At 30.5% G+C, this 13,305-nt stretch overlaps 1 protein-coding gene across 1 annotated transcript; it reads left to right on the top strand.

The window, feature by feature from the left end:
• Positions 1-6,757: 6,757 nt before the first annotated feature.
• LOC110705388 (mechanosensitive ion channel protein 10-like) lies at positions 6,758-12,137 on the top strand. The gene is made up of 6 exons (XM_021883237.1): positions 6,758-8,632; positions 8,746-8,866; positions 9,530-9,823; positions 9,929-10,131; positions 10,988-11,285; positions 11,743-12,137. Exons 1-5 carry the CDS (start codon positions 7,305-7,307, stop codon positions 11,235-11,237), a joined length of 2,196 nt encoding a protein of 731 aa, XP_021738929.1. The 5' UTR covers positions 6,758-7,304; the 3' UTR covers positions 11,238-11,285; positions 11,743-12,137.
• The last annotated feature ends 1,168 nt before the right edge of the window (positions 12,138-13,305 follow it).

Genomic DNA, 13,305 nt, shown 5'->3' with positions numbered 1-13,305 from the left:
CATTTGTTGTTCACATTGAATACTCTTAAAAAAGAAAAACACTTACCCGAGCAATATTAATTGCAGAATTCTCCCATTACGCGAGAAGTAACTTCCACATTACGTGCATTCTACCTCCCGTATCTTTACTAACTTGATCGTCTGAGGCGAGCTCCTACCCCCAGGAGTCTTCGTGATTTTGCAGGCACAGGCGTCGAAGGGCATTCTTGGAATTGTAACTCTCCCGCAGGACACATCAAAAAAACCCGAAACAATTGTTATTTTAAAAACTAATATACTTGACTAGTATAAATATTTAATAATTCTTATTATAAGTAATATTAAAATAAGTCACGGTGGACTAAAAGTAAACTAGGAATAGCTGAAATAAAATTGAAAATTATACCAATGAAATTAATTAGGGCTCTATTGTCATAAAAATATTTAGATAATAAAATACAAAGCCTATTGTACGCACACTTTATTGTAAAGGAAGAAACAAAAGTTAAAATGGTAAGAGATATTAACATGAATTCATCATTATAAAATACTCCGCATATAAGTCAAGAAGGGGTAAAAATATAACATTAGTGAAGGGCTAAAAGAATTGAAAAATGATGCTACTAAAATAAGAATTCATTTTCAAATTATAGCCTAGAATATATACGAGAAATTGAAATATGATTTGATATTAATAAATGTGTTAGGATCCTAAATTTATTTTTCAATCTTAAATATATTAATCAAAGTGAGATATTTTGATAGCGGTCAAATTTAAAATTATTTTAATTGCACATCGTCATTCACTAAGGGCTTGTTCCGTCACCTGATAAAAATAAGTTTTTAGGTCTAATAAGTTAGATCAGTTATAATAAGGTCCAATAATAAGTTTAAATAAGGTTTAATAAGTTACATTAAGTTAAATAAGGTCTAATAAATTTCAATAAGTTCTAATCAAGTCTAATAATAAGGTCTAATTAGTAGGGGTGTCCATTCGGTTTTTGGTTTGAATTTATCCCAAATCCAATCCGATCCGAAATAATTTTAATTTTCAATTATAAAATCCACCCGGTCTGAATTCTCACCAAATCCACTCTAATTCAAACCGATTTAAAATTCGGTTATTTTGGATTCGATATGAGAGTGCAAATTAAAATACGTTTTAAATATTTTGGGCCTAATGCGAAAATAAAAATTAAAATACAATAATAAAAAAAATTAATTCTTAAAAGTATAGTTGTACACGATTAATAAAAGTATTGAAAATGTAAGTAGGTTACAAGATAAATAGTAATAATTATAATAATAGTTTTAGCATGATTATATTAACAATACTTATTCATAAACTAACGATTTCATATTTAATTTATTTCAGTTTTTTTGGATTCAAATAAGGTCAATCCAATCCAATTCGAACGTCGAATTTTCAAAAAAATTCAATCCAATCCAATTCGATTTAAAGTTCGAATCTGATCCGAATTAATAATTCAGTTTTGATTTGATTAAATTTCGAATTTTAATCCGAATGATGGATACTTGTACTAATAAGGTCAATAAGGAACAATAAGTTCAAATTAGTTTAGTAAGGTCTGATAAGTTCAATAAGGTATAATAAGTTTGATAAGGTGTTACAAAGTTCCAATAAGTTTCATGACTTTGAAATACGGTGTAAGTTTTGATTTTACAAATACAAATATGATTCCTTTAAAATTAATATTAATTATTTTTGAGTTTTTAAATACCAAAATGATACTTAAAATGAAAATTTATAAAAAATAAAGATCAAAACGTGTTTCTTTATACCTCCATAAGATTCGAACACAGGACGACTATCCATAGTCATTCAAGGGGTTTGTTTATTACTAGACTAAGGGGTATCAGCACATACATTGGATGAAAACAAATTAATTTTCATAGTGTATCTATTAGACTAAATTTCCTGGCTTATGCCCATAAATAATTGATTGGACACATTATACAAATAATTTACGTGCAAAACATTTAAAAAAAAAAGAGTTTTTTATTTTTTTTTTTCACTTTGAAATATGGTGTATGTTTTGACTTTATATATACAAATATGATTTCCTTAATATTATATTAATAACAATTAGTTATGATTTTTTAAATACAAAAATGATACTTAAAATGAAAATTTATAAAAATAAAAAGCGAAATGTGTTTCTTTTGTACCTTCACAAGATTCGAACACAAGATGACTATCCATCATAACTCAACGGGTTTGTTTATTAGACCATTGGAAAATATTTTATTTTAGAAAAAAAAATAGTTATTAAAGATTAGTTATACATCTAAAAGTATATCTTTGTTCCCTTCAAAGAAATAAAAAAAATTATGTTTTGTTAACAACAAGGTGTTCTCCATCTTTGTACTTCAACTTAGGATAATATACAAGCCTCCCACCATGCCAGATTGTACACCTTATGGAATTTGAACATGCCATTTTGATCTTTAAAATGCATGTACTAAAAAATGGATCTAAGAAAGAGAAAAAAAATGTGTAAAAGGGAAAAAAGGGCAAAGTGGATTGGGAGGTGATGGCGGTTGGAAGTCTGGTCCACATATTCCACAACACATACCATTAGTTTTATTAATTCATTTCAAACTATAGTGTGTACTAGCATTTTAAACATGTTATACGTAGATCTCATAGTGACACGTTTATCAAACAAGATTTTATTAAAAGAAGAATGATTCTTTAAAATAAAAAATGTTTTTAGGGGACAAAAAAAAAGATGATTTTATCATGGTCACAAGGTTCGAACACTGAATGCATTTGAATAATACAACATTTTGATAATATCAACACCATAGGACTAGGGGGGTATCAGCACATTCACTGGATTACATATTAATATGTATTATTAGTTGAATAGGTTCTCTTTTTATGTTTATCAAAGTAGTGAAAATTTTAACTTATTAACATACTTTTTGTTTTAAATAAAATAGTTTTTTTTTTAAATACTAATAAAATAGTTATTAAATATAAATAATTTATATCTAAACATATAACCTTGTCTCCTTCACTAACATCAAATAATTAAAAACTAAATAAAAGATATACATATAACATTGTTTCATTCACTAACTTTTATGTTATTCTGATATTTTTAAAATTAGATATGATTCTGTAAAGTTTAAAATAATTAAAAACCAGAAAAAAAAATACAATTTATGCCGTCACAGTGTTCGAACAGTGGTTTGATGTATGCACATGCAGCTTTCAGAGTTAACCATTGGATTAAGGGGTATCAGCACGTTCATTATGTGGGAAAAAAACTATATATTACAATGTTTGTATGAGCGTCCCAACAAATCGTTTTCTTGGAGTCGATTCAAATTCCGGATCGTTTGTTTTGGGTGAATTGTAAAACATAATCTTTAACCAATTTTACAGCTAATAATTCTAAATTTGTTTTTGTTTTTCATGCCTTCACCATACTTTCATTCAAATTAGTTTATTCTTCAAATATATAATCACTACAATTCATTTTATAATTGTAAGTCACACCACGACGGGCCGGAATATATATGAACATTACAAAAAATTCACCGACGCCGATAGGTTGTTCACCGGCAACACATTCACCCACGGCGTTCGCATTTTAACCAACACCTTATCGCACCGCCATCAATCTGTTTCACGCTGAAATTCAGAAAATCAGATTTGTATATTGTTCTTCATTTGTTATTTACACAGATACATTAGAAGGGAAACATTAGGGGAGAGAAATTAGAAAAAACGACATATGCATCCCATAAGAATCCTAAAAATTGAAATGTTAAGTTAAATCAAATATTTTATTTACATTTTATTCATTGTTCTTCATTTGTTATTTACACAGATACATTAGAGGGGAAACATTAGGAGAGAGAAATAAAATGAGGTCAAAAAATATGAATTTTTTTTTGGATTATATACTACATTAATTTGGGTAGGTGAAAGGATAGATAAATTTGAAATTCAAAAGTTGAAATTTAAAAAACAAGTTTGAAATTCAAATGAAAATGAAGGTGACCCACAAAAAAGGAATATTCTCAATCAACCAATAGGAAACTTGTGTACAAGATTCCTTTTGTACACTAAGTGTACCTTAAATTGCTCCCATAAATTTATATGCAAAAAATAAAACAATTATTATAGAGTAGTTAGGAATTTTTTGTAAAAACACTACTCGTACCCCGTATACTCTTATTCTTACTCATTTAATTGTAGATAAGATGGGTGATTTGGGAATATGAAATTTATCACTTAAAATGCTCTTCACTTTATATATTGGATATGACATAGGATATATTAAATGGTCTCACTCAAAATTTTCTTAAATTACAATGTCTCAAATATTATAGGACGCAGGAAGTAACATAATTAAATTGTACTCTTTCGTATTTTTATTCAATGTTTTTGTTTAAAATATCAAAAGTGTTCACGATTTAATGAAATCTTATAAGAAATACTACGGAGTACTATTTACATTACATACTTCATACTTGTATTACATATTACTCCATATAAAAACTTTTAAATGTTACACTGTATATATTACATAAAGTGTAACGGATAAAAGGAATAATAATGTTGAGATTATGCGCGTCATGTCAAGAATATAAGCGTTAGGTGTACAGTTTCCGAATAAATTTCTAACATATATTCCCTTTTTTTTTTCCTCCTTGCAAATGAATTTCTAGTTTTCTACCATTGCAAATTGCAATGAGCCAATGGCCAATAATGCATACGATTTAAATTCAAGTGGTTCACAGTTAACACTCTGAAGTCTGAAGATCACTAAATATTAATTGTACTCCTAGAGTCCCACTATAGATAAATCCTTCAAAACATGAGTAATTGTAGGGAAAAAAACAAACCATGAAATTAAATTTGGAAATTGAAAAAGAATTAAATTCAATGACTATTTAAAATTCACATTGTTTAGGCTTTGTTCTATTTAGTTTATGTTTGCTAAGGTTGGTTTATCGGATTTTGTTTGATCATTTGATTGAACTTTATGTTATACGGAGTACAAATTATGAGCGTATTTTACTTTATTTAATTTCAGACTATATTAGATTTTCTTAGCTATTGTTGCTTATTGCCACATGTCTTTAACTTCATATGTAAAAGTTATGAAAATTAAATACGAGTATTTGAAATATACACATGAGATGTACACAGTTGAACACACACAATAGGACTTTCGATACATAGGCTCACCAAATCACCAAGCTTCAAAGACATATGAGGGACCCGTCCCACACATAACGCATGTATTGTCCCAGCCGAATCGTTAGCTATGATACCACTTGTTAGGGCTGCCGCACACGTTCACTCACCCACTAGTATGACATTGTCCGCTTTGGATCGCTCAAGCCCGCATGGATTTGTTTTTGGGCACAACCCAAAAGACCTCATACTAATGTACTGAACATCTCATTAATAAGGAACTCTCCCTCTCCTTATTTATTCCATATGGAACTTGAGATGCATACTCCCGACAGATCAGATCAGGTCGGACTTTAGAAAATTCAACTTTGCCTTTAGGTAGTCACCCAACTTTTATTTCTTTAATCCCAACCTTCTTCAAGCAACCTTTTAGATGGTAAAGGCAAGCATTAATGTTCCATAGTCAAAATCTTGACATAAATTGATGATTTTTTTTTTCTTCTTGTTTGTCATTATTGCAATCCACCAAGTCAAGCTTTTAGTTATTTATAAATGATTATAACTATGAATTTCCAATGATAGGAACTCTTTTATTCTTCAATATTAATTTTCCTAGTAAAAAAAAAGGTTTTCAATTTGACTTTGTTAGTTCTTTGAAAACTTTATTTAATTTATTGTTATGAGTAATAGTAGTAAATTAATGATACATCATACATTCCTTTAATATATATATATATATATATATATATTATATATATATATGCAGCCTAAAAAACAAAAAAATTGTTAAGCAATGATTTGTATTTTACCTCTATGTACCCAATTAAATTCATAATTATTTCAAAACTAATACTCTTTATTTTTTTTTAAAAAAAATTAAAGTGATTCACTTTGACTTTTGCATTTTTCATACTTTATAGTCATTATTTGACCAATATTTATGATTCATACACAAGATTAAACAAAGTCATATACATTGGTACCTTTTAGAATTGTCTCATTATATAGGTTTTGGATATCAACTACTTGTTATTTATATTTATTTGTATTGCTAATTACAGATATTATTTGTCAAAAATAAAAGATACGAGTATTATTTGTCAAAATTTTGTGTTTGCAAATATGGAGATTTTTTTTTTAAATAATAGGAAAATGATATATTATAAGGAGCTAAAAATGGGAAAAAAACCAAATAAAAATTAATTCAGCATAACAGTAACCAAAAATAAAAACACTAAAACAAAGCCCCTTCACTTCACCTTATTTTTGTTGAACTGAAATTATTTTTGCTGAATTTAAATTATTTTATTGAACTAAAACTAATTTTTATTGAACTGAAATTATTTTTGCTTAATTGAAATTATTTTTACCAATTTCCTGTTATAATTCTTTAAATATACCGATTTTTATTAAATTGAAATTATTTTTATTAAAATGAAATTATTTTACCAAATATTATGGAGTATCTAGAGTTACAAACATTTAAACACCAAAATACATCAAAAACTCAACAAGAAAATGTTTTACAATGATATAGGAACTTGACTTACTAATCTCCCGGCAAGATTATGCATCCAAGTACTTCCATGGGTTCCCAAAGCCCCTTAGGAGTCATGAATAATGCTTTGAACACCATTTTTTTTAATTACGAAAAATTCTGGAAACATTAGATGCTGGTGCAATATACAATATACGGAGTAGTACGGAATACGAGATGTAATTAATCTAAACCACGTTGTCAAACAACACAAAATGCACCAAATCAACATTTCCAAGAATATTACCAAAAAATTGCCAATAATAAAAAACATAATAATAGAAATATCTGCATTAATTAAAGTATAATTCTCCGTACTTCGTATTTCTTTACTTGCTTTTTTTTTTTTTTTTTTTTTTTTTTTTTTTTTTAAAGGCAATTACTTGCTTGTTCTGCTCTGCTCTAAACCAGCTAAACCTCTGTCAAAGAAACTTTCCCCTGTTTTCCTTACTCTGAAGCCACCTTCCCATTCTCACTCTTCTCTTTCTTCCCCTCCAAATATTCAATGCACATTCATCTTTCTTTCAAACAAAAACCTCTTTTCTCTCTCTTTTGAATTTTAAAAGTACAAAAAGATGCTAAAAAACCAAGCTTTTTGAAGCTTCATCAATGGCGGAAACCAGTAAGAAAAACCCAGAAGAAATTGCAATTCCTATTTCACCTCTAACAAATGAGCAATCTCCCAAAAAGGGTTTTCAAAACAATGAAAATGAAGCAAAACCCACAAATCATTCCCCTCAATCTCAAGAAATTTCCAATTTTAGCCCTAGCCCTAGAAAACCCCCATTATACCCAACCCCAGAATCACCCTTAAGAAGAAGAATTACATTTAAGGAGAAAACCAGATTTGGGGAACCTTCAGTTCCTCTTGACTCACAAACCCTTGAAATTTTGGGGGGTTCTCCTCGATTTTCGAACCAACAATCTTTCTCAGAGAAGACTCCTAAAGCTTCAGAAGCTTCTGGAAGGAAGGAGAAGGAGAAACAGAAGGATGTGGGCCCAGATGAGAGGGAAATTTACAAGAGGGTAACTGCTCAGCTAAGTGCTAAAAAGAGTTGGAGGATGACTATAAAATTGGTACTTGAAATGATTGTTTTCTTGTTGATCTTGGGTTGTTTGATTTGTAGTTTAATTGTTGATAAATTTAAGGGTAAATTATTTTGTGGGTTAGAAGTTTGGAAATGGTTTGCACTTTTAATGGCTATATTTTCTGGTATGTTGGTAACTGGATGGTTTGTGCATTGCATTGTGTTTTTGATTGAATGGAAGTTTTTATTGAAGAAGAATGTGGTGTATTTTACTCATGGGTTACAGGATACTGTTGTGGTTGTTATTTGGATTGCTGTGGTTCTTGTTACTTGGGTTGTGTTGTTTAAGCATGATTCCGATTCTGCCCCAAAATTGACCGCGAAAACAAAGAGAAAACTCGATTTCATTACTTGGACTTTAGCTTCATTGCTAATTGGGTCGGTTTTGTGGTTGGTTAAGACTACATTGATAAAGATATTAGCATCATCTTTTCATTTGAATAGGTTTTTTGATAGGATTCAGGAGGCTGTGTTTCATCATTATGTGCTACAAACTCTCTCAGGGCGTCCTGTGGTTGAGTTGGCTAGTAATTTTAGTAGGTCGGATAGTCGTGGTACTCAGGTGAGCTTTAGGGCGCATACGGGTAATCATATGGAGAATAAGGTAGTTGATTGGGAGAAGATTCATCAAATGAAGAGGGAGAAAGTGCCTTCTTGGACTATGAAGTTGTTGGTTGATGTGATATCCAATTCAGGGTTATCGACGATGTCTGGTATTTTCAAACAAGATGTGGTTGAAGGAGGGGTTGAATTGGATGATGATGAAATTACGTGCGAGGAGGAGGCTATAGCAACTGCTGTTAGGATATTCTACAATGTGATTGGTGACAAGACTGACAACAATGATTTGTAAGATGATTTGTGATTATTTCAAGTTTAGTTGTGAATAGTCATGTCTTGTGAACTTGCCTAAGAAACACTATGGTCTTCTCTGTTAACATGTTTTACGTTTGTCTTTTCAGCTACATTGATAGAGGTGACCTCCACAGGTTCATGATTTGGGAAGAGGTGGATGTCGTTTATCCATTATTTGAAGTTAATGAAAAAAAACAGATTGATATGAAGGCTTTTTCTAAGTGGGTGGTAAGGAAGCTATCTTGTTTCTTGATGATATATGTTAATATTCCTTGATTCTGTCTTGAAGGTATCTTCATAATGGGAATTATGTACTGCATACAGTTGATGTACTTCGCAATTTATTTATTGTATCCTGCTTACTTTGTGTGATGTTTAATTTGTTGCTATTTAAGGCTAAAAAATGTAGCTTACGTCAATTTGTAAATAATTTTGGTTCTTAAATCAGACTCAGGTACTTGTCTTAGACATGGTTATGTGTTTGATGTCACTCGGCTGATTATTGAAGACATTGGTCCATATGAAGCGCCAAGTGTATAAGCTGTTTTATTTTGTGCTTTCAGTGTCTAAATTGCCAGATTTTAGGAGTTACACTGTGACTATATTTATGGAACTTGTGCAAAATCACCAATCTTCAACTTTGCCTCTAAAACATTATGGACTTTATTAGATATTTACTGCACCAAATGTAATTGAAAGAAGCTTCTGTCTGTGCTTAAATGGAAAGAGTTGCATGATAATTAGTCTGGACTCAACTATATTGTATTTCACTTGTATATTCTTATCTCATGGTGTGTTAAATTTCATGAATTAAATGTTTTAGACTGAAATTTAGCTGGGAGCCCCCTCCCTCTTTTTCTAAAATCTGTTTTTATCTTTCTACATTTGCAGGTAAATGTCTTCAAAGATCGACAGGCACTCAAACATGCTTTGAATGACAACAAGACTGCTGTGGATGAGTTCAATAAGCTACTAAATGGACTTCTGATTATTATAATCACTGTACTCTGGCTTCTCCTGACAGAGGTCCTTACGACAAAGATACTTCTCTTCTTCTCTTCCCAGCTTCTCGTAGCAGTTTTTGTGTTCGGGAACACTTGCAAGACTGTTTTTGAGGCACTTATATTTGTTTTTGTTATGCATCCATTTGATGTTGGGGATCGCTGTGTCATTGATGGAACACTGGTAATACTTCCTGCTGTAATACTTCGTTTGAAAATAATCAATAACTATTTTTAAATTTTTTTTTTTACATTATATAATAATTCATTTCCTTTCATGTTGTAACAGATGATTGTTGAAGAGATGAATATCTTAACAACGGTATTCTTGAAATTGGACAGGGAAAAGGTATATTATCCAAATGCACTTTTATCTACTAAATCCATTGGCAACTATTACAGGAGTCCAGATCAGGGAGATACTTTGGAGTTTGCAATCGATTATAGAACACCACTGCCAAAGATTGCAGAACTGAAAGAAAGAATTAAGCAGTAAGTTAACTTATGTCTAACCACCTCAGAATTTCTTGGAGAATATAGCATTTGTTTGGATGGTTCAGCTGACTTCTTAATATGGCAAAATTATGGTTTTGATTGTTGTTCTCATAGAATTTGTTGTTATCTACTACTATTACGTATCATATACAAATATCTCTTAATTGTTTACCAATGATCGATTGATGGTACTCATGGTAGTAGTCGAATAGAGTTTTGTTATAAATATAGAATGATCAAAACTAAAAATCTACATGAATCAGTGAATTTTGTTGGTGAACTAAAAGAGCATGTAAAATATTCAAAGTGGACTGTTTAAAATAGATTGGTCAGCTGCGTGAAGCATACTGTTTTGCATGAATCGTATGCTAAATGAGGTGCTGGAATGCTGGTGAATTGGTAGTTTGTACTTCATAGTATATAACATGTGAATTAGATAACTTTCCAAATATAGCAAAGGAAAAGGAACAAGTGCTGACTGTGCTGAACTAGTCCTGTCTTTTTTCTTTGCTCTTTTTTTTAGTGTAGAGCTGTATTTCTGCTAGCCCCTTATTGATCTTGAAAAAAAGAAAAAGAAAATGTGTATTGTATTATCTATGATGGTTGAGGGCCAAGGGCCAACCTTTTCCATCGACTTTAATATTTGATGCACAGCCATAGGAGATAGCTTAATGACTAGTAACTTTTAACTATGGGCACTTAAACAAGTAAGATTACTACAAGAACCATTGGTAAAGGCTAGAAGTTTTGTATTTTGTAATATATTTTGCTTCCTGTTAAGATTGAAATAAGTTTTTGCTTATTCAATTAATTAAACATTTACTAAATTGCCCAAACTTTGCTCCTCTTGCAGGTATGTGGAGAAAACTTCGCACTATTGGCACCCTGAACACAGTATGGTTGTTAAAGAGATCGAGAATATAAATAAGATAAAGATGGCTGTCTATGTGACTCATACAATGAACTTTCAAGACATTGTTGAGAAGAGCAAACGAAGAACTGAATTTTTCTTGGAAATGAAGAGCATATTTGACGACCTTGAAATATCTTACCAATTATTGCCTCAAGAGATTCATCTTACTAAAGCAGTCCAAAATATCTAATTTGGTAGGTGAAGACTCAAGGAGTTCATTTGGCCGTCTGTACTGCAAGTAAGTGTTATCTTTCCAGGATTCGCGTAGTTTTTTTTGTACATAAATCTCCATTTGGTACATATTGTTTGGTAGTCATATTTCATTCTGATGGGTGATATTTAACCTAGAAATACTGATAACGAGTTCATTTTCACTTGTTTGGTAGGCTGTTATGAATGGCGATAATAGTAACGGGTTTAATTATACACAATAATTATGCTTAGAAGGTTCATGATAATGTTTACTTGCTTCATAAATTTGCATAACTAGCTCCAGGCTCTAGAGATATAAATTGGTAATGAAAATTAATATCGAACTAATGTAGAAGAGATAAATTTGCGCTGTCATGGACTTTGGTGTGATAATTTCTTGCAAACATACATACCAATCCATTCCCATCATCATCATTTATAATCGCCTAACGAATAGGCCGCTAGTAGTTTAGAACATGCTAACTTAATTGGTTTCATGTCAGGACCATGGTTCATGGGTGTTCAATATCACAACAGAAGCTTCTGTGTTCGTTCGAGAAAGCTGCTGTCAAGTGACCCTGGTGCATTATCAACACATTGTTTAGTGTTTATGCCCTTATGGGTGTCTAATTATCAAAATTGCAACTTTGCAGCTAAAAAAAATTGGAGGTAGTATAATTCTTATTGCTCTGCTCTCCCTCGGCTTTCCCTTTTCGATTATGTGATGGGGTTGTGCATGTGGATTTACGAATAAACTCGATGCTAATCTAGGAAATCAGATGTAAATTGTTTCTCCTGCTCTAAGTTTCATCATTTAATAATGTGATTCAATTTGTAAAACTGCTTTGTGATGTTACCTTAAAAGGCAAAAGTACACTTATTATATACTTTTGCACCACGTTAATAGACAAATGTAATGTAACTCTTTATTCAGAGTGAAGACTTGATCTTAAAAAAGAGGGCAAGGATCTAGCAAGGCTCTTTATGATAATATATAAATGATAATCCATGATCTTTGGGTTCCTTACTTCTTTTGATAAACTTTGCAATTTTCAGCTTTGTTTGAGCACACGTCATATATAAACAAAGATACTGTGTGTATGCGCACTTACTATACTATAAATAACATCTGTACACTCCTTTCTCATTGGTTAGAAGAAAATCTTATCATAAATTATTGTAAAAATTAAAATTGTCAATGTTGTTTTTTTTTTTTTTCTTTTTTTTTTTTGGTAATTAGAATTACGGGCAATGACTCAAAATGGGTAGAAGAATTAGGAGAGAGAAACGACTCAAAGGAGGGTTTTAAATCCTAATTTTCTTAGTTTGTTACTGTATTACGTCTAATTTATTGCATTTTTGAATGTCTTAGAACTTTAGAAGTGTATGGGGATATCATTTTTCAAGGCTGCATGAAGAATAATATTATGAATCTTGGTTTGAAGAGATTGTGTAATGAAGCTAAGTATAATAAAAACATTTGAGTATCAAAGATATAGATTGGGTATATGATTAACTCAAGAAAAACAATATAAGAAGAATAGAACCAATGCAACAACACTCGTAGGTAGATAAGCCAGATAATGGAATTTAAAGGAAAAAATCCAAAGAATAAAAGATTGGTAAAATCTACGGAGTAACATTTTCAGTTAAGTTCAGTTCTAATCAGTTCAGTTCACTTCTGTTCAGTTCAGCACCTAATTTTCTTCTCTTATAAAATATTCATTTCAGTTCAGTTCAGTTCAATTCAGCTCTAATCAGTTCAGTTAAGTTCAGTTCAGCTTAGCTCAATTAAGTCAATGATAACAAGCCCTAAGAGGGAAAATCACTATAACTTCTCTTGTAAATCTAATTAACTTGTAAATCAAGGATTCAAGGTTATTTTTTTTTTCAAAAATCATCTTTAAAATCTTTATTTTTGTGAAAAAACCGGTTTATTTTTAAAAAACTGTTGTAATTAACCACCCAAGTATTATTTATTTATTTATTATTTTATTTTTAATTTTTAATTTTATTTTATTTTATTTTTTTATTTTTTTTGTATTTCACCACCAACAACAGAAAAA

This window comes from Chenopodium quinoa, unplaced genomic scaffold (assembly GCF_001683475.1).
Source record: "Chenopodium quinoa cultivar QQ74 unplaced genomic scaffold, ASM168347v1, whole genome shotgun sequence".
Lineage (NCBI taxonomy): Eukaryota > Viridiplantae > Streptophyta > Magnoliopsida > Caryophyllales > Amaranthaceae > Chenopodium > Chenopodium quinoa.
The sequence above is the reverse complement of the archived record's forward strand: the minus strand, read 5'-3'. Positions and strand labels throughout refer to the sequence as shown.